Source organism: Lathamus discolor, chromosome 3, assembly GCF_037157495.1.
Source record: "Lathamus discolor isolate bLatDis1 chromosome 3, bLatDis1.hap1, whole genome shotgun sequence".
Classification (NCBI taxonomy): domain Eukaryota; kingdom Metazoa; phylum Chordata; class Aves; order Psittaciformes; family Psittacidae; genus Lathamus; species Lathamus discolor.
Window position 1 is genome coordinate 129,768,924 of NC_088886.1, and position 20,423 is coordinate 129,789,346.

A 20,423-nucleotide genomic window follows, 5' to 3' on the forward strand; every position below is an offset into this window, starting at 1 on the left:
GGGAGTTTTCTAGTCATCTAATATAATCTTCAGATAATACCTTAAGCACCGCTATCTCTATTTAACCTGTTATAAACTCCCTTATAATCAGTGGACTTGATCCACATGAGAGTTACTACAGATGCCCTCATGCTTTTGAAAGCTTCATTTATGGTCTTGGATATTATTATGCAGCAGAAAACCTAGCTGGTGGCCAAAAGTAAGCCAAAGTCTCCTGTGTGGGTTTTGTGTCTGAGCATGTGTTGGAGCTCTTGGAGTCAAAGCACTAATGTGATTTCAGCCTCACTCATCCATCTGGCTGTCTATTTTCTTAACACTTGTAGGAACCTAAACATGCTTGAGGCCTCTATCACTGTCAAACTGATTTGGGCTTGGCTGACAGATCCAAAGGTCCTTCGTGGGAGTGGGAACATGCCCATGTGCATGTGGAATATGTAACTGAGATGCCTTGCTTCCTTAGGAAACCAGAATTAAAAAATAAAAGCAACTCTAATTACTTCCCTTTTTCTAATTCTTGATTAATACTTAAACGTTTCTGCAATACAGGTTATGACATGATTTCAACTTTGAGCCTGTTTGACTTAAGGGTATAACTCCTTTAGCCTAAAACTTGTGCCTCTGTCTTTCACTAAATCGGCTATTTATGTGCACTTCTGAACCCATTTCCTACTTGTGGCCTCCAAATGGTGGGCTAGCATATGCATTTAATGCTGATAAAAGATCACTGATACTTTTCCCCATGGTGTGATATACAGGCTGAAGTCATTTTTTTGCTAAAATCCACAGTTTCTGCCATGGGAAAGCCTATTTTTGTGAGCACTATTATGTGCTTTGAGTGAGATTGCAACAAAGGGAGATTAGCTAATTACTCCAGGGTCTTTCTTCCTTTGGTGTGTGGGAAAGCTGCATGGCTGATGTCCATAAGTATCAGCCAGAAAGTTATGGGAGAGCAGTTCTGCCACCCCACATGTTGAGTTAGCCCACTGATTTCAAATTACTTGTAACTCATGAGTGCTTTTGGATCCACACCGCTCTTCTCTAAGGGCTCCTATGTGCTGTGCTTGGTGCCGTAAATAGCATTTGAGCGCCATGACGTGAGATGACTCCCATCTGTCAGTCTGGGAATGTTAGCCAGCTGCCTAAGGAAATCAGAGGACATGAAAGTGATTTAAAGAAAAATCTGTAGGGGAATTTAGTCATACTTGTTTTTATTGAGTGTTTATCCTATAACTATAGCTCTATCAAACAAATGTCATGAGATGTTCAAAGGGCAGTGAAGGCTCACTTCGTTGCTGTAGAAGTCAGCACCTATCTTGAGTGGGAGGGGGAACCGGTTGTGTTAATTAGTGCTGGGAACCATGGGCCCAGCATGTTAAGAAGGGCCCTGTTTCATCTTGTGCCATTGGACCTTATCCCTGTATTGAAGCCCTGCCCAGACTTTACAGATGGCTGAAACATTTCAAAATGCACATTTGGGTGCCATCTTTTAGCCCTGGATATTTCAGCTTTCTTTGCTAGTCCTTTCTTATGCCTGCTCTAGTGAGGCCTCATCGTACTTTCTTCTTGCTTTGGTCAAGTGTCTTCGCTAGAGAGAAATGTTGTTATCTCTGCCCAGGCTGCTAATTCTCAGCCTCCTGAACTTTGGGGCTTAGAAATTTTCCTATTTTTGTTATCACTGCTTGTGATTCGAAGGGTCTTACATCACCTCATGTCTTATTCAAGATTTGGATTTTCCCCATTTCTTATTAAATTGTAATTAGTGTTTCTTAGTATCCACTCATACTGCTCAAAACCTCCAGTTTGCAGCAAACCCAGGATGTCTGGGTGGTATGTCATACTTCTGACACTGTAGAAGTCTCTGGCAGTTAGCTGTCACTGCCTGTGTTTATATTAACAACAGCCATCTTCCCACCCTTATTGTGGGACTTTCTAGTCCAGAAAGTCCAAAGTTGTTCATCAGAGACAGCTGTGAACACCAGTCTCAGCTGAAGGAGCAGACACACTCCAGACCACTTACAGTAATAACAGATCCCTTCTTTCTGGGTTGCCCTTGTGTAAGTAAAGCCAAGCTTTCAGATGTCATTGAAGAGTCTGCCTCTTTCTGCTGCTCATCTTTTTCCCATAGAAAGCCCTGCTTTCAGGAATTGCAAGGAATGCTTAAGTCTTGCATGAGAAGGTAGGTCCTGTGGTTTACCATAGGCTTGCAGGAGGTCCCAGGTATGTGGCACCTTGAACTAATAGCTCTGGCGATGTTTCTGGGCTCTTACGTTGCCAGCATGTCAACTCTGAAATGTCCTGAAAGTCAGCCTGAAGCCATCCAGGATGGGGCTGAGGCTCTTGTGACTTTTGGAGGATACTTGCCTGCTTTGATGGTTATGGTTGCATACTCCTCAGCTGACACCACACATAAAGGCCACCATTGCAGTGGCTGCATGCTCCAGGCTGCCCTGTCACATCCCACCTGCATGCTTGAGCACCTCTGATTTTGCTTCTGCTCCTTTGCATGCAGGAAGTAAGACACATAGGAAGTGCACACAACCGGAGTGCAGTGCCCTTCACTGCTGCCACAGCTTCTGCCCCCAGGGTGATCACTGCTCAGTACAACAGCCCAGCAGGGCTCTACTCTTCAGAGAACATCCAGACCTTCAACACTGCTGTGGAGTCAAAGACATCACCAGGGGCCCTAGAATCTACCAAGCCGTAAGTATCTTCCTTGCCTCCCATCCCTGCCCAGGCCTCCAGGGAAAGGCTCCAGGAGATGTGAGTTCACTGTGAGGACACCAGTTTGTTAACCCAGAGAGCTTTTTTTCAGGTCAAGGGAAGGAGCAGACACATGAGCATGAATGTGGTTCCCAGGGCAGGGCTTGGAGGAGCGGGGAACATTTCAAGAGATCCAGAAATGAGATTAATGCTGTTGTGTTTCTTTGTTTAGCAGAGACCGACGCAGTTTCCACGTGCGTTCAGCATGACATGCCAGCCTGCTGGTCTGACCAGGTGCCTGACAGCTTGTTACGAGCACTTAGCTAGTTTTGTGCTGGCTTTGCGGGTAATGCTGGGCAGGAGGGGTACTAGCTAGTGCAGGAAGCACACACATCCCCCTTCCTGGCTGGTCTGGGATTCATAGTCAGACTCTACCTAAGTTTGGGTCTTTCTGTTTCTTATTACTGAACCTTGTTTTTCACAGTTTTAAAAAGTAGTTGAAACACTGATTGATAGCTGAAACATTGATACCTGTGTGAGCAATTTCATATATGGGACTGGAAAGGTTCCCAACCTTAAAAGGGCCTGCTGATTTTTGTGGTTGTATCTGAGTTTGCCAGAGACATTATTCCAAAAGTCCAACATTCCTCTTTTTTCATTGGAAGCAATAAAGCAGGAGCTGTCTGAAATCTTTCTGGCTGTGTTGGTCAAGTTGCTTAACTGCCCTAAGTCTACAGCCGTACCAACTGCCAGGAAAACTTTGGCCACTTTTACAACAAAAGCTGCATGACCAGTGCTTTACATGATGCTCAGTTAAATTTCTGACCTGTGAAAGGGGAGCCAAAAGTAACTGCAGCCTCTGCTTTTGTAGGGCACAAAGACCTGAGATTGTGTTTTAACACAAGCCTAAAAACTTGCCCCTGTCTGAAACCAGCTTCTCACACTGGTAGCCCCATGTGCAGCAGGGTCCCTTCTAGGCAGTTACAGTGCTGCAGCTGGCAGACAGGGTGCCAGATGTTTGTTCCTCATTTGCTTCTGGTAGAGCTCAGCAGCCTTATTCAGGGGCTGAGCAAAGGCAGAGCAAGAACAAGAGAAATATGACTTTGCATTAACCTGATGGGACCATTTGGCACAAGCAAAGGATGTGTAGGTTCTCCCTTCACACAGCCTTGCAGCTGTCTTTAAATTCCTGCCCTTCTGTTTTCTGAGTTATTTGTACATGGCCCACCTTGCTCTGGGTTTACCTGGCATTTTATCTGCACCCTCATGCTGCACCCAGTAGACACACAGCCTATCTGAACCCAACAGCCTGATCCTGCCACTGCACACGGTGATGCGACATGGGGATCCTGGTCCATGCTCCATCCTGTATGATGTAAATGCAAGGCTGGTACAGACAGAAACACCAGCAAATCCACTGGATTTGTAATTGGTGTTGCAAAGCGGGTGGGGAGGGGAGGGGGAAGCCTCACTGCTGAGCACATCTGTTTTGGGGTTGGAGGTGAGATGGGCCCTCCGTAGGATGCCCAGGCTAGCTTGGGAAGGGTAGCAGTGAAGGTGGCACTCCTTGGCTGGAGAGTAGAACCGTGAGTGCTAGTTCATATTAAAATCCCTGCTGCTGTGTCTTCATTACCTTTACAATCCCTTTGCTCATCAGCAGAGTGACTACATTTTAAGTTTTTGTGTGGGCACACCTGGAGTGTGAGACCAGAGCCACAGCATTAGCCAGAAGCCTTTAATGTAAAGTCATGTATTCAGTGGTGTGCCCCTCAGACAGTATTCTGCAACTGCTTGTACTGCTTAGAGTATTAGGTTTAGTCTATTAATATCTTCCTTCTTTCCTTTCTTCCTCCATTGCACTTTCCCCTCACTTCCACAATGTAAAACCCAAATGAACCCCCAAACAAACACAACTCAATCTGCCCACATGAACGTGTGGGCCCTTAGCTGCCCTTTGCCAATGAGCCCGATGCAGGCTCCCGTCGCCTCCATCTATAACCCTCTGCAGGTGCAGACCTCCGAGCGGAGGCACAGCACCTCCTCTATCCCCAGCCAAGTCCGAGTGGGGCCTGAGCAGCTGAAGCGCACGGCTCAGATCTGCCCCAAGAGCCCCGTGGAAGTGGAGGTGCCAGGACTCAAAGTGCTACACGTGCAGTTCAATTCTCCCCTGCAGCTCTATTCGCAGAGCAACATCATGGATTCCCTGAAGGGGCAGATCTCTTCTGTTAGCCCTGATTTCCCCAGGTAACATGCCCACTGCCTCTGCAGTGGGCTTCAGTGCATCCCTTCATCTGCATCTTGGTGTCCACGAGTACCTCGTCCCTGTCTGTGTCTCACGGTGTTGCTGGTCACAAGGAAACAGCATCTACATTTCACCTTTCTGACACTAGTGCATGACTCTTCACAGGGGCTTCCTCTGCATTGTGTCTGTGTCCAACATTGCGGGAAGCACCAAACATGATTTCGGCCTGGCACTGTGTCCATTGCCCCATGTGCACCCATGCAGCAGGCCCTTGACAGCAGCTGGTGGCTTTCCTGAATGAGCCACCTGTAGCAGATGGCTTTGCTGGGGGCAGGAGAATGCTTTATCCTGAAAGCTGGTGTTTCTCCTGCACTGAGATGATTGTTGTTTGCGACTGGAAGATGTTGCCACATGTGTCCTTGTGCTTTTGTTCCACAGGCTGTGGGCAAGGCCATGTGCGTGTGCTGGGCGTGCTTCATTTCAGGCTGAAGCGGGTCCCCATAGGCTCCATCTTATGTTGGTAACACTCATGAGTTCGGAGCAGCCTGGGCAGGCAGTGGACACATGGAGGACCCAGTCTGTGTTCCCACCCCTGCCCACTTGTCTGCACAGGTTGCTGCTCTTGCAGCTGCCTCTTTGCCCACAGGAGTGGAGGATGCTCAACATGGTCTGATTTCGGCAGCATGTGCAAGAGCCTCTGCATCACAAGGACAGGGTGCTTTTAGGTGTTTGGCTTTGTGGCAGTTGGGAACCAGTTGGCCTACCTATCCCTCTAAATGACAGCCCACAGGGTTTTACAGGGAGGACTTCAGTACTGGGAAGGTTGAAGCAGAAAGTACATTTAGGCATCTTACAGGAGGGCTCCAACCAAGGCTGAATTGCTTCAGATGTGAACCATCAGCAGTTACCCCACTCTGTAACCAAGCAGCTTGCAGCTGTGTAACGTGGTTCAGGGAGGTGGTCACTCCCTTGGCTTCCAAGGGCAGAGTGAAAGGGCACAGACAGATCTCATAGCTCTTCCACTGCTCACAGTGCCCTCCTGGGCTAAGCACCACATGCTTTAAAGAAGAAAAGTTGGTGTCCTCACCCATGGACCCATACAGCCAAGCTTTTGCTGTGTGCCAGCAGCCAAGAGATAATGGGAGGCTGTGGATTTACTCCTGCCTCGTTATTCAGGCCAGTTACTTGCTCTGGCTTCTAGTTGGTAAAACTAGAAGCCAGACCATTCCAGTAACAGTCTGCTGGCTGGCTGTGCCGGTCCAGACAGCTGATAACACTCACGAAAGGAGCGCCAGGCATCAGCAGTTGTTTCATTGCAAAAGTGAGTTCTCCAAGTACTTTGGAGCCCAGCTCTGAGATCCTTGTAAACTTTACAAAATGTGCTAACAGAAAATCATAAAATGCCATTAGTAAAGAATAAGCTGTGCTTTTCTGAAGACGCTGTGCTAGGCTGTGGCTTTATGGGTTTTATTGCCTTCTTCTTGCCAATTTTAAAAGCTCAGCAATGCACTGTTACTCAATCAGTGTTGCGAGTCGCCCATGGCAGAAGCAGTGAGATCCAGTAATGGTTTTGTGAGTCCGAAATCCAGTAAAGCATGTTGGAGTTGTCCCCTACAAAGTTTTGGAGTTGGGGAACTCTGGTGCATGGTAAAGGAGACCAGTTGCTGGTGACTGCTGCAGGTAAAGTACCTGTGTAACAGGAGGTGCCATAAATCAGCAAACATACAGAGACTCACTATCCTGTAGGCACAACTCATGTGCCTGTGCCCATTCAAAAGATGCATGTGCTTTTGTTGTTTTGGTTTTTTATATTTTATTTTCTATTAGCAGCATAGCTTTCTGCCGTGACAAATTGAGCTATTTTACTCTGCTCATACAAATTCTAGGATTTGGGGGTTTTTATAGTGTTTTGGAAGTCTTGTAGAGGCAAATGTACCAATAGGGTGTGTACCAGGGAGAGGTGATCTGTATCCTTTGCACACTGCCACAACACATCGTTGACATGTGATGGCTTTGTTTGACTTCAGTGCTTTTGAAGGTGATGTAGCCTTTGCTTTTTGAATGCATGTTAATGAAACATTCTTAGTATGCAAACTGCAGTGAAAGGTTTCTTGCCTAATTTTTTATGGGTCTATAGAGTGGGGGCAGTATATGGGTTTACATAAGATGAACATAATGTGGAGCATGGATTCCTTTTGGATGAAGGACCTAGGACATTTTCTGTGTAATAGACAGTACATAATTACTTTATTTTGGGTGAGAGGCTTCAGCAAATGACATTCAGGCATCAAGGGTTCAGCTGCTTACAAGCCTATTGTGCTTCCTGCTCCACTGAAAATTACTAAAGATGGAAACATTTTATGAAATTCTTTTTATGGAAATAGTGTTTTGTAACACGTGCGATGATTTTAGCTCTGATGCTTGAAGATTTATTATGTAGAGTAACTCTCAGATGACTCTATTGCACATTGGCATGGAAAGTATGCAGTTGCCTCCTCAAAAAAAGATTTCCCTCTGCAATTTAGTCTTAACTTTAGAATGTTTATGTACTTTTCAGGCAATCACAGTGAAACCTAATAGACCATTTACATTTATAAGGCTGCATTATGTAATTGAGCTGTCAGAGACTTGTCAGTTGCCTCATTTTTTTAGAGACATTTTTACTCCAGTCATAGAGTGCAAAGCAGGCAGGAACCTCTCTTGTCCATCCCCTAGCCCAGCAGTTATTTGATTTAAACCATCAATTTAAGTAATTCCCATGGGATATTGTCCAGACTCTTTTTAAATCCTTTAGTATGGAAGTTGCTCACTTCTCCGTAGCAATCTCCTCCAGCATTTCAGAGTCTGTACATTGGAAGGCTTTTCCCAAGGAACATTCTGAACATCCTCTTGCAGTTTTTAAGCCTGTAGTTTATCCTGCACCCACTGGATGTGGAGAACATCCTAGGTACTGCCTCCAAGCCTCTTTTTTCCCCCAATGACCCTTCCACTGGCATAATGACCACCCTTTCAACCACCCTGCATTGTGAAAAGCTGACACTGAAGCACTTCAGGCTCTAGGCTGAGGGTGCAGGTCCCTCATGAAATGAGTGGCAGCTGAAAGGAGGGCTTAGTGTTAGCACACAGAAATCTCCTCTGCCCTTCACTTGCTTGTTAACCTTGATTAAACGCCGTAAATGGGCTGTGGCTCAGAGTCTTCTCGTATAAAATGGAAATAGCAACACTCACTTGAAAACCAAATTAAATTGTTGCCAGTTAGGGGTTCTTATCGTTAGATTGTGCAGCTGTTACTTTGTGAAGATAGGCTTTAGGACCCATTCATAGTGTACTTGCAAAGATTTCTCTTTAATGGAATAAACTTCACTTAATTTGAGCTTCACAGTGGTGCAAGGTATTAGTCTAAAGTATTTACGCATGCACGTAACATGCATAGATGGCACAGCTACCATGCAGGATCCCATCACAGCACAAATTCTTTATTTTCCTGTTAACAGAGTGGTGATTTCCTGAGAAAGTTTTAGTTTCTGGAGTAAATAGTTAATTGTGAAGCACAGAGAACACCTGGGGACTGGCTGGGGGCAGTCAATGTGAACCTTTTCTCAGTGGTGTACGTGGATAGCCCAGGGTGCCAATCCCACCTGGGCTGCTGGTTTTGTGCGAGCACATGCAGCACCTCTGTGTTTTATGGCATCCTGTTGCACACTTGTTTTGCATGTTTGTTCTTCAGTCATATGATGCATTGTGAAAATTTTGCAAGAGGCACTGGCTTTAGTTTTCAGCTTTTTAACAAGCTTATTCCCTGTTCCTTTCTCAGTTTAGATCAGCATAACCAGCCCCCAGGCAGTATTGTCATAGACAGAGAATCTGAGGTTTACAAGATGCTCCAGGAGAATCAAGAGTCAAATGAGCCACCCAGACAGTCCGCTTCGTTCCTTGTGCTGCAAGAAATCTTGGAGTCAGAAGAAAAAGGTGAGCACTTACTGCACACCTAATCTGAGTGTGCTTTCCTCTTTGCCATTCCTTGGGCTGCATACGATATTTAAGAGTAATATGTAAAACTTTGTTTTCCTTCTTAGCTGTTGATTGTTCAAGGCAGCACATGTCAACGGTTTCTACAGAAACCTACAGACCCTCTCATAAACTTAACTCCTAAATATTCTCTTGTTGATTAGTGTCAGTGTCTACAGGCCTGTATCATTGCTCACTCTTTGAGTGAGTGCCTACAACATTTAGTTATCAAGAAGGAATTTACGAAGTTGCAAAAATTTGTCCATGTTTTGTAAAGTTTTGCCCCTTTAAGATAATATTCACTGATTAAAGACCATCTTGGATTCAAGATTTTGAAAGGTACCTCAAGATAGTGATCTTTAGTGAATCTTAATGCTTCTGATAGCCATCCTTTTATATAAGAAAAATGATCTGCTTCTACAGTTGAAGGTGAAAATATGGAAGTTGAGTTACAGCAAGCAGTTCATAGCTTCTAAGCTCTGAAATTTCAGTCTGCTTGGCATTCTTAATCTGACATCTGGACTTCTGGAGTTCAGGGCTATAGACCTTGAGGTAAAAAAAGCCAGTTAACTTAGATGGGGGCCAAATTGTACTCACTCTTCCCCTTAAATAAACTAAAATAAACAAGTAAATAAGAAAAGAATTCCAAGAATGACTTTTCTTTTTTTTCCTTAAACCAGTTGAGACTTTGTCTTTTGTTACTAACTTGGCAGTGGTATGTTCAATTTCATCCAACAAAAGCCTGGTGCTGAGATACTCACCACAAAGGGAAACAGATCAGCCTCAGACCTGGTAGGTCTGATGGATCTGTACGGAAACAGAAAAATGAAGGGAATAAGCAAACAATAGGAAGAAATAAACCAGGATCTTGGAGTCTTTAATATGCTGTCAAAATACTTACCTGAAAGCATCTTTTAAATACTGAGTTTGCAACGTGCCCTCAGGATTCAGCTCCTGTGTGGAAAGGACTTGAGCAGCTGCGACTTCTTACGCAGTCAAGGTTCTCCCCCATACTTAGTAGTGCTGAAGAAGATATGAAGCAAAGGCCTCTCTGCTTTATCTTTCTTCGAAGATTTGCAGAATTACTGGGATTCTCTGGCACAAGGTTTGCCTGCCAGATCACAGGCCAGGATGGGCTTTGGCATCACTCCACTGTGAGCTGATAATCACCCATGCGGAGGAGGGCCAGGAGGTTACACAGCCCCAAAGGAATGTCAGTCCCTGAGGAGATGGTGCCCCTGCCTGCCAGGCTCAAGCACCCCCGCTGCTGAGTCAGATCATGTCTGCTGCGATAAATAGCACATTGGTGATAAGTGGCACATTGGTTGGCTGCTTCTCCCGGCCTGTCTTCAGGTGATGGCTTGTGAGCAGCAGCAGGGAGCTGTCTCCCCAGCTGGGACAAGTTCCTCTGGGCATTGCTCTATCGGCTGTGCTGACTTACACCAGCTGAGAACCTAGCTCCCAACACATGGGGGATATGTGTGGGCACTGGTGTGTGGAGGTATCATGGTTGGTCTGTGTTTCCATGTTTCGACCTGATCCTGTACTAGTAGGGGGAGGGTGTTTCACAGGGTGGAACACATTATGTTTCCTGTGGGCATTTGATTAAGCTGATCCTTTTAGAAAGATTTAAAAACATGCTGCCAATGCTGATATGAGCCAAGTTTGAGGCACAGGGAGTGAGCAGAGGTGATAGGGAAGAGCTTGCAAATGTGGTTGCTGCTGTTTCCTTCCCAGGAAGGGTCACTTGCAGTAACTGCTGGAGACCAGGTGCTTCATTTTGGGTTTGGAGGGTACATAAGCTATAGGGAACTTGCACCTGTGGACCAGCATCTCTTCATTGAACTGAGTGCAAACCTCTGAGCTGAAGGCTGCCACAGAGGCAAAGCATGTCAGCGTCACCTGTCCCATGGGTGAGGAGTGGTGACAGGGAGATGCAGTGGGCAGTTCTTTCCTTTTTCCTTCAGCTCTCCTGTCAGTGATGCTTCCCTGGGCTGTGACATGTCCTTAACCTTGCTGGTCAACAGCATATACCTCTGGAGGATATTTCCTTCCCTTACACCAGGAACATCCACTGCAGTGTGCTTTTGCTTTGACACTAGTCAGAAGGGTTTTATCAGTGTCCTTCATAGCCTGAGGTACCTGTTGATCCCCTCTGTTTTGCGTGAAACACCATGTTGAACCACTTGCAAAAGTCATATAGATAAGACTAGTCACATCAATGGTGTCATTTTATAAGAGGCTCCTTTTTCACTGCAGATATTTAAAGGCTTGCTTCGTATCCTGCATCTAGGATCCACTGCCGTTGTAGGAATTCAGGTCAGCAGATGTCTCCTGCAAAGGACCTGCAGGACATCCCTGCTCCAGAGAAGCTGCAGTAGGGAGACACCTGGAGCATGCTGTGCAGCAGCAGGAGGGCATGAGGTTATCTCCAGTGTCCCAGGGCCCTGCAAGAACAAGGAGTTTGTTAACCAAATCTTCCAGGAGTCTCGGGAGAGTCAGCTCTATCATATGCCAGTCAGCAGACTGGAAAAGGGCTTCTGACAGTCTTCTCCAGTCTGCCAGGACGCTCACCTCCTCTTGCTGAGCCCAGATCTGGCAATTAGCTTGACCCTGTGTGTGTGACTGGGACATGGCAGGCAGTCTCTGGTGCTGCCAAGGCTGGGGCAGGGGTAGAGGCTTTGCTTTGCTTTGTGCATCTGTGCATGTGAGACACATCAGCTGAGGTCTTATGGGCTGTTAAGAGAAGAAGCTCTCATCTGACTGCCCACAATCTCAGGCCCTCAAATTTCCAGGGCCAGGTTCAGCTGTGTCCTTTCCCCTCCCTCCCCTCCCCTCCCTCCTCCCCACACACCCCTAAATCCCTGCTTGCTTTCCATGCATGAATCCCAGCCTCAGAGCTGGGGTTAAAGAACGTCACACCTCCCTAGAGAAACATCTGCTTGGGAGGGATAGCCTAGAGCCACGCATCTCACACGCTCTGAAGCACTCTCCTTCCACCCCCCAGGAGACCCTACCAAACCATCTGGATTTAGGAGTGTCAAAGCCCCCACCACAAAGGTGGCCGCATCGATTGGGAATGCCCAGAAGCTGCCCATGTGTGACAAGTGTGGATCTGGCATTGTGTAAGTAAGCATGTCCCTGGGGTTGCAGGCCAAGCGTACCATGCCTGTGCAAGGGGCTGAGGTGCTGCACCCAAAACACTTCACCTGCTCACATCCAGAGCATCCAGGAGCTGGCTCAAGGCACAGTTATTCTTACCAGCTTTGATGGCACCAACTTTGCAGTTCCCTGCAGTGAGACAGGAGTTGGGTTTCCCTCTACAGATTAATATCAATGGAAACCAAAACAGTCCCTATGAGAAAAGTTGTTGCTGCAGTATTTTGCTTCCTACCTTTCAGGTAGGAAGCACCCAGAAACAAAATGTGCTATTCATTCAGGGCCTGTGTATTCAATGCTTTTAATGTCTTGGCACCCCCTGCCATGGAGTGGTCAGAGGTGCATTGGTGGTCAGAGGCAATGTAGACCAAGAGAGTTGTGTTCTCTCTGGTTAGCTGTAGCACACCTCTACTGTATTTACACACACATAGTTTTAGTTGTCTCTATGTGGATATGTCTGACTGCCAGCACAGCAGGGGCGTGGCTTTGATACAGAGCTGCTGCACCGTAAGCGTGACAACAGAAGGGACCATGCATTCAGTTTGCTGTTGTTTCTCAACCACAGATTCTTTCCTACAACCCCCTTAGCCTAACAGCTGACTCCAGTGGTCAAGTATTGGTAGTCCACCTGCATTGTCATGGAAGAATTCAGATTTCTCCCATGCTGCTCACCACAAGCTATCAGATAGTTGCTGAGACTCTCTACACTGATTGCCTGGAGCACCAGGGACTGGCAGAGTCATTAGAGGCAATGAATCAGAGACAAACCCTACAATTATTCTAACAGCTAGGTAGATCAGGAGAGAAAGCACAAAGCTATAAATAGCAATAAGAACTTAATTAATTACGGAAAATATAGGTGGCTGCTGGAACAAAATTATATTCCTGGCAAATTGTTGTGTTTTCCTCATCATCTGCTGGGTTAAGCTGTGAAATTTTCCAGAGCTGGCCTGCGTTTGGCTGGATCCGTTCACTGTGGCGCCTGAGCAGCAGTGTCTGAGATCAGAACAAGGATCTGGTCTGTGCTTCTCCCACACAAACCCAGCACATCGGTCACCAGCAAAAGGGCAGCGACAGCCTTCATCCCCCCCTAGGTTGGTGGCAGGCAGTCATTTCTGTATTTCTTTTGCAATCCACTTGGTTTGGACCTGGATTTTGCTCCCCCAGATGGTCAACTTGATGCCTGCCATTTGATTCTGGGCATTTGAAAGATGTTGTGCTGTCTCCAGCCATCAGCTAAAAGATGCCATCACAGTGATTCTTGCCACTACACAATAGTGTCCCTGTGAAACTTAGGCAGGCCAGTGACAGGAAACACTTTCCAAAGGAGGAGTCCCATGGCAGCATGTGTTGGGCTCTAAAAGTGTTAACATCTGCCTGGCACGAGGTAGGGCCTGTTGTATGACTTCTCAGGAGCAGGAGAAAATTGTCTGCCCTCAGCACTGGTGTGGGTCTGGGCTGGGTGGGAGGTAGCTGGGGAAGAAGGAGGCAATGGGGGGTACCTGGTGCTGAGGGTTGCTGGTTCCTTCCTCAGAGGGGTGTTTGTGAAGATCCGGGACAAGCAGCGACACCCCGAGTGCTATGTGTGCAGTGACTGCGGCACCAACCTCAAGCAGAAAGGACACTTCTTCGTGGAAGACCAAATCTATTGCGAGAAGCACGCACGGGAGCGGGTGATTCCCCCAGAGGGCTACGAGGTGGTCACCGTCTTCCCAAAGTAAACTGCGCTGCTTACAAAGCCAGTGTGGATGGTTTATCCCCTGCTGCTTTTCCTTGGAAAGCATCATCCCTGCCCCCCTGCTGAATCTTGTTTGCAATAAGGAATGCTAGGCATGGCTTTGGATTTCCTTGCCTTTATTAATCCTCCATTTGTTCACATGAGATGTCACTAATTGTTCAACATTCTTTTTGTTTCCCCTTGGCTTTTTCCTAATACACAGAATTATATTTTTTTTCCCTCCTTTGCACTGTCAATCACACAGGAAAATCAGAGGCCAAAGTCACATTACCACTCTTCTGTGTTGCAGTTATTTGCCTTCTGTTTGCATTCAATAAATGGGGTGAATCTACAAGGCAGATGGCTCTGCTTTCTCCTGGTATTCCTGTGCACTGGGCTGGGGTTCCCTGGGCAGCAGAAGAGGTACTCAGTGCATGGCTGTGATTATAGAGAGTAGCAGGGGGGAATTACAAGGTTGAGTCATACTGCTCTCGCATGCTGCCCAGCTGCTGTTAGGAGCTGCCTGCTGGCACCCAGCAAAGGCCCAGTGGGCGCAGCCAAGCCACAGACCAGAGCTGGCACTGGTGGCCTGTCCCTGGTGCAAGGCAACTGAAACCTGCCTCCTTCTACATCCAGCACTGCTTTATGATGATGGGTCCTGTGATTCCCGTACTGCATCACCCATCTGCCCCTCTATTCCCTGTGGTCACAAACAGCTCCGTGAAAAAAAGTTCACTTGATCCTTGCTGGAAGCCAGGAAGTCCTGCCACGAAGAGGAGAAGGTTTGAGTGGCCATGGTCTCTGTGCCCTGTTCCAGCTGTCCCTGACTGCCCCGTGCTGGCTCCCCAGCCTCATACCACAGGCTCAGTGCTGGGTGCAGGCTGGAGACCCACATCTCTTGTCCAAACCAGGGACCTGTGGCCAGGGTTGTTTCTGTCTGCAGACATTTGGGACAGTCCCCTGTGTAAGGGCGCATGTGGCTGCTAGAGGCATTGCTGTGCTGCCAGGCATGTAGCTGCTGAGGTGCCACAGCACTGATATGGGCAGGGGGCACATGCCCTATGTGCACTGGATGAAGGGCTGATGGTACCTGAGCCACAGTGCTTCATCCATATATAGTGAAAAGCTGTGCAGTGCAGTTATTTCTGGGCTCACACCTCTGAACAAGACACTGGCTATTCTTTTGGTGTAAAAATAAATGGTTTCTAAGATGTAGTGTCATGTTTGCTTTAAAACAGATTGCCAGAGGTTGAAAACAGAAGGGTTTGTAGCTGCATACAGAACCTCTTTTGCAGGCACAGGGCCACCTCCGCCCCAGGGTTAATGGGTGCATCTGCAACAGCTTGGAAAGTTGTAGCTGTCTTCAGCAATCTGTTATTGTTGCACCCTGTGTTTCCTCTCCTTCACAATGAATCACAGCACAGCTGCTTGCAAAAAATCTCACCCAAAACCCAATCAAAAACACCAAACTCAAACCACAAAACAATCATCTTCTGAGGTAAAGCTGACCCATTACCAAGATTATAAGCCTCCTATGGTCCAGCTCAACTCTACAGCTTTTTGGCAGGTTGGGAGGGAACTAATTTCACCAATCCAGCTCAGTTTAGCTCATCCCCCCAGGCTCCTTCTATAAGTAGTGGCAAGCAAGCAAGGATGGCATAGCTCAAACAGCAAACTCCTTGTCCTGCTGATCCCTGGGGAAAAGCCTGGCTTCTCCATGCCACCAGCACATGCCTGCACACACCTGAACAAACTCCAGACACTACACAAGCAGCTTTAATTTTCAAGGTGAGTGGGGTTTTTTTGGCCTGCATGGGGTGACATCTCCCCTCACTGCTGCCAGTGGGGGCTAATTCTGTCCCATTTGCAGTACATTTCCTCAGGGAAAGGCACTCCATGCTGCAGTGCTGGTAGGTGCAGGCAGGCTGGCCTGGACAAAAAGCCAGTGCAGCGATGGAGAGCACAGACCCGCAGGGCTGAAGGAGTGAGTAAACCTGGAGGAACAAATTGCTCTGGCTGCATCTCAGATGGGTGCTCCTGCCCTGCCATGGTGTGGGAGCGTGGCTGCTCTCAGCACTGCATGCTCCTTGCTGCCCACTTTCTCAGCAGGCTGTGGGCTCCTGGCTGCCCACCACACATGGCAGGAGGAAAATGCTGACTGCTGGGGCCATCTGGAGTGCTGCATCCCAACGCCAGTGGGTGGGCTGAGCCCCCCAGCGCCTGCAAAGTCACTGACTGTTTTCCTACTGTACAAACGTCTGTCAGCAAAACAGGGCTTGTTCCAGATAACCTCACGAGCTTGCTCTTGCACCGGGGGTCAGGGCTGAGGAGCCTGAACCGTGCCTGGCATCTCCCCTGCCCTCCCCACCCCAGCACACAGACAACAAGCCCAGCTTTGTCCAGCGCCTGGCTGAGCTCCTGGGGTGAAGGCTGGCAGCACTGCCGGGAAAACACCGATTGTGCGGGGCATGACGCAGGAGCCGGGAACTACAAAAGGCTTGTGGGGTAGCTCTGGAGGTGGAGGTTTCTCTGCAGATACCAGAGCTGATCCAATTTATCGCTATGGGAACAGGCTAGCCAGGGCAATTCGCATTCATTATTTAGGGAGGGCTTTGATAACTTTCTGCTGTAGCTTGCTGAGAAAAGGAATGTATTCATTTTTCATGATGCAGGACAAAATACTTGGCAACTGCAGTGTTCATTGTAGTCTCACTTTCCAAATTCCTCTGGAATTTAACAGAGGAATTGCTGTTTGTCAACAACAACAAAATAGGTTAAATGGGGTCACATCTGCAACTACGCTGAAGTGCCTGCTCCAGAATTTAACAATATAAGAAATGCATAAAAGGTTCCTATTTGAAGTGTGTCAGTCTATAAGTGAGCTAGCAGTCTGCCAAGGAGGGATTGTCTCACATAGGTGCACAGTGCAGCAGAAAGCACAATCTGTAACTTTTAACATGGACCAGACTATTCGTGTTTCCAGTTGTGGCCTCTCCCTGCCCCATCTCCCGTTCTTCTGCAGCAGACAGGGTCCTGTGCTGCTCCTCCCTGTTGGCTGGCAGGAGCCCCCACCCCACAGAGCACAGGGTGCCAAGCTCAGCTGCAGCATGGAAAGCTGCGAGCACAGCAGGAGCCATGGGCCATGGCAGGCTGGAGGAGGGCTCACATGGGCCAGAGTAGCACATCTCCCTGAGCCAAGAACATGGATCACTATTTTTCAAGTGTTTACACAGTCAAAAAGACCCTGCTGCTGGCAGCAACTTGACAGAGCTAGCCCCAAGGAAATAGGGTTAAAAGCTGCTGAACTAACAGCATGTCCTGGGTTCAGCAGTAGCAGTCATTTTTCTCCTTAGTAGCTAGTGCAGTGCTGTGTTTTCATTTTTTGGCCTGGGAACAGTGCTGATAACACCTATGTTTTTAGTTGCTGCTCAAATGTTTGGTCTGGCCAAGGACTTTCTGAGCCTCATGCTCTGCCAGGGAGGAGGGGAGGCCGGGAGGAAGCAGAGACAGGACACCTGACCCAAACTGACCATACAGGTATTCCATACCACAGCACGTCATGCCCAGGATGTAACGGGGAGTTACCCCGGAAGGGGGGGGACTGCGGGGTTGGACAAGGGATCGGTTGATGCTCAGCTGGGGGGAGTGGGGCGAGTTATTGGTCGGCTGGTGTTGAGGTGTTGTATTCTTTCCTCTTGTTATTTCCTTTATCATTATTATTATTATTGGTGGTAGCAGTAGTGATCTGTGTTATACCTTAGTTACTAAACTGTTCTTATCACAACCCGTGGGAGTTGCATTCTTTTCGATTCTCCTCTCCGTCCCTCCAGGAGCAGGGGGAGGGCAAGAAGTGGGGGGAGTGAGTGAACGAGCTTTTGTGGTTGGGTTTAAACCATGACACAGCATCAAGACAGAGGTCTCATACGAGTCTCCTCTTCACACCCTACACCACAACCACCACTGCTCCCAGCAAAACAGCCCTGAGCAGCAAGGCAAGTTGCTCCAGCTTGGACACTGAAGTTTCATTTGTTAATGGCAATGCATGGGTCTTGGCAGCTCAAAAATCATCATCTTTTGCTAGGCAGAAAGTAAAAATACTCAAATGATGGTAAGCGCAAAGAGCACTTGAGCACTGGTGAAATGCCACTAAATAGATTCTAACATGTGAGTTAAGTTTACTACACATTTTCTTGTCACCACTTTGAGAAAGCACTAGAAGCCTCTTCCAGACCTCCCTGGCCAAGAATATGAGCTGCTCACCAGTTATAACAAAAACCCAAAAACCCAAACAAAAAACAAACTAAAAAACCCACCAAAAAACCCACAAACAAACAAAACCCCAAAGAGAAGAAAAACAACTTGCAAACAGACACACAGCATTAACACACAAGCGAGCTGAGACCCATCTTTTTGTCCATGAATTTAGTCTCAACTCAAACATCTGCAAACATCCCCAGCAAGAGGAACAGCTGGGTGTATCTGCATGCAGCATGGGACAGAAGAACTGCTTCCATTACCAGGACAAATCTATGTTTCAAGAATGTGTCTTGCAGCTATGGAAATATTTCCTCCCTTGAACAGACAATCAAGGGGGACACTATTTCACCCAGAACAATTAAAAACTGTTAGCACCAGTCACGTCCCTACACAGCCCCCGGCATCCTCACATTATCATTACTGCATTTACTTGTGTATCTCCCCTGCTACAGAAAGGCTGCTTTCCAAAATACCAGCACCCCTCGCAGCCTGCCAGCAGGTAAGCACACAAGTGCTGGACTGCCCCTTCAAAGCTTAGTTGGATAGCAAGCGCGAACATTACTCTTGACTATAGGCATAAGAAATATAAGGTCATGCAAAGAAGGCACTGTGCTTGCTTCAGGAGCTAAAATCAACAGGGGATGGAGAGATAGGCTCCTCTATGGCAGTAAGCAAAAAACATGAAAAAATATGCATTGCTTTTGCTTTTTGAAGGTGGGCTACAAAAGCAGTCACAGCTCTGCAAAGTCTCTACAGAACGTCAAGCTCCACACATTACTGAATGGGGACTACATTTCACTAATGCTACCATTAGCATTAATGCCAGTTTATGCAAATTCAAGAAGGCTGCAAGTATTAAATCCTAGCTATGCTGGCTATGGGATAGAAACTTTTTTTCATGTTTATTTTCCACCATATTGCCCGGTGATGACAATCAGGTAGCTGTACAGGTTAAACAGGGTAAATCAGTCTTCAAAAGTTAAGTATGCCTATGTGGAAGCCGTTATGTTAGTTGCTATTAAAACTTTTGTAATTATTTCTTTTAGATACTATTGTAGCTCTATCTACTCTTAAATCTTGGAGGTCTCTGCCGGCATAGAATGAAGCATAAAGGAGACTAGCAAAGTAGCTCAGCAAATACAACACATGGAGACAGCACGTGTTGGACTTCACATTATTTGGGCTAATAAGTAACTGAGCATAAAACCTGGAAACTTGTCTTCAGATATTGGAAACTCTCCAGGGCTTTCAACAGGCAAAGGTCAAAGCTAGCCTAGTCATTAATTGAAAAGATCTGTTCCCTTATAGAGTCAAGGATAAACATCTCTCACCAACAGAAAATAACTGCTGCTCTATCATGCCATCAGATTACTCTCTATGGAGAGTAATTACAATCATAAAGTGAAGGAAGCTAGTTTCCAAAGTCTGATGGGATTAGGTAGGATTTTATTTTATTGCATTTTACCTGTGCCTTGGCGTCACTAGTACAAATGTGACAGCTCCAGCTGCAATTCCATGACTGCAGCTTCTAATTATACCTAGATGACATTTTCACAAATAAGAACTCAAAGATTAAAGGCTACTTGATGCCTTGAATACTGTGTTCAGTTTTGGGCCCTTCACCACGTGAAAGACATTGAGGTGTCAGCACACATTCAAAGAGCAAGGAAGCTGGTGAAAGGTGTAGAACCAAAGTCTTACAAGGAGCAACTGAGGGAACTGGGGTTGTTTAGCCTGGAAAAAAAAAGAGGTTCAGGGGAGACCTTATTACTCCCAACTACATGAAAGGAGGATGGAAGGAGGTGGGTGTCAGTCTCATGTCCCAGTAATATGTGATGGGACAAGAGAAAATGGCCTCAAGTTACACCAGAGGTTTAGGTTGGATACTGGGAAAAACATCTTCACTGAAAGCCTCATTGCTTGAGGCAACATAAACAAGTAGTATCCTTCACCTATCCTTTCTGCTCCACTGCAGTCTCAAAGCCTTCCTTTTCAGAAAGTACTCCCTGGTCATCCACACAGCCCCAGAGATACTCTGCACTTTCCCCTCTACATGCTTCAAACAGGAACCTTAGCTGTGCAAGCTGACAAGCAAGTCAATACTGAAGTAATGCCTGTACCAGCAAAATTCAAGCTGCCTTTTTTTGTTTGTTTGGGGTTTTTTTGCTTGTTTTGGGGTTGTGGTTTGGTTTGTTCTTTGGGGGTTTTTTTACATTTTTTTTCTCCTCCCTCTTTTAATGCGTGCTATATTTAGACCTTAGCCAGAGTAGGTAGAGAATGAATTAATGGACACAACGTAAGCTTCACTTATTTAAGAAGCTATGCTAAAACCCTTACACC

General features: G+C 46.9%; 1 protein-coding gene across 6 annotated transcripts in view; it reads left to right on the forward strand.

Moving 5' to 3' along the window:
* Window positions 1-14,181, forward strand: part of PDLIM1 (PDZ and LIM domain 1) — a 43,715-nt gene extending 29,534 nt beyond the window's left edge. For 2 of the 6 annotated variants that reach the window (XM_065671749.1, XM_065671746.1), the window contains 5 exons: window positions 2,933-2,994; window positions 4,648-4,944; window positions 8,757-8,911; window positions 11,958-12,075; window positions 13,644-14,181. In XM_065671749.1, coding sequence (XP_065527821.1) covers window positions 2,933-2,994; window positions 4,648-4,944; window positions 8,757-8,911; window positions 11,958-12,075; window positions 13,644-13,830 — 819 coding nt within the window. In that variant the 3' untranslated portion in view covers window positions 13,831-14,181. Of the gene's footprint in view, window positions 1-2,509; window positions 2,701-2,932; window positions 2,995-4,647; window positions 4,945-8,756; window positions 8,912-11,957; window positions 12,076-13,643 lie in introns of all 6 variants that reach the window. The other 4 variants (XM_065671747.1, XM_065671750.1, XM_065671751.1 and 1 more) reach the window with 4 other exon arrangements.
* The last annotated feature ends 6,242 nt before the right edge of the window (window positions 14,182-20,423 follow it).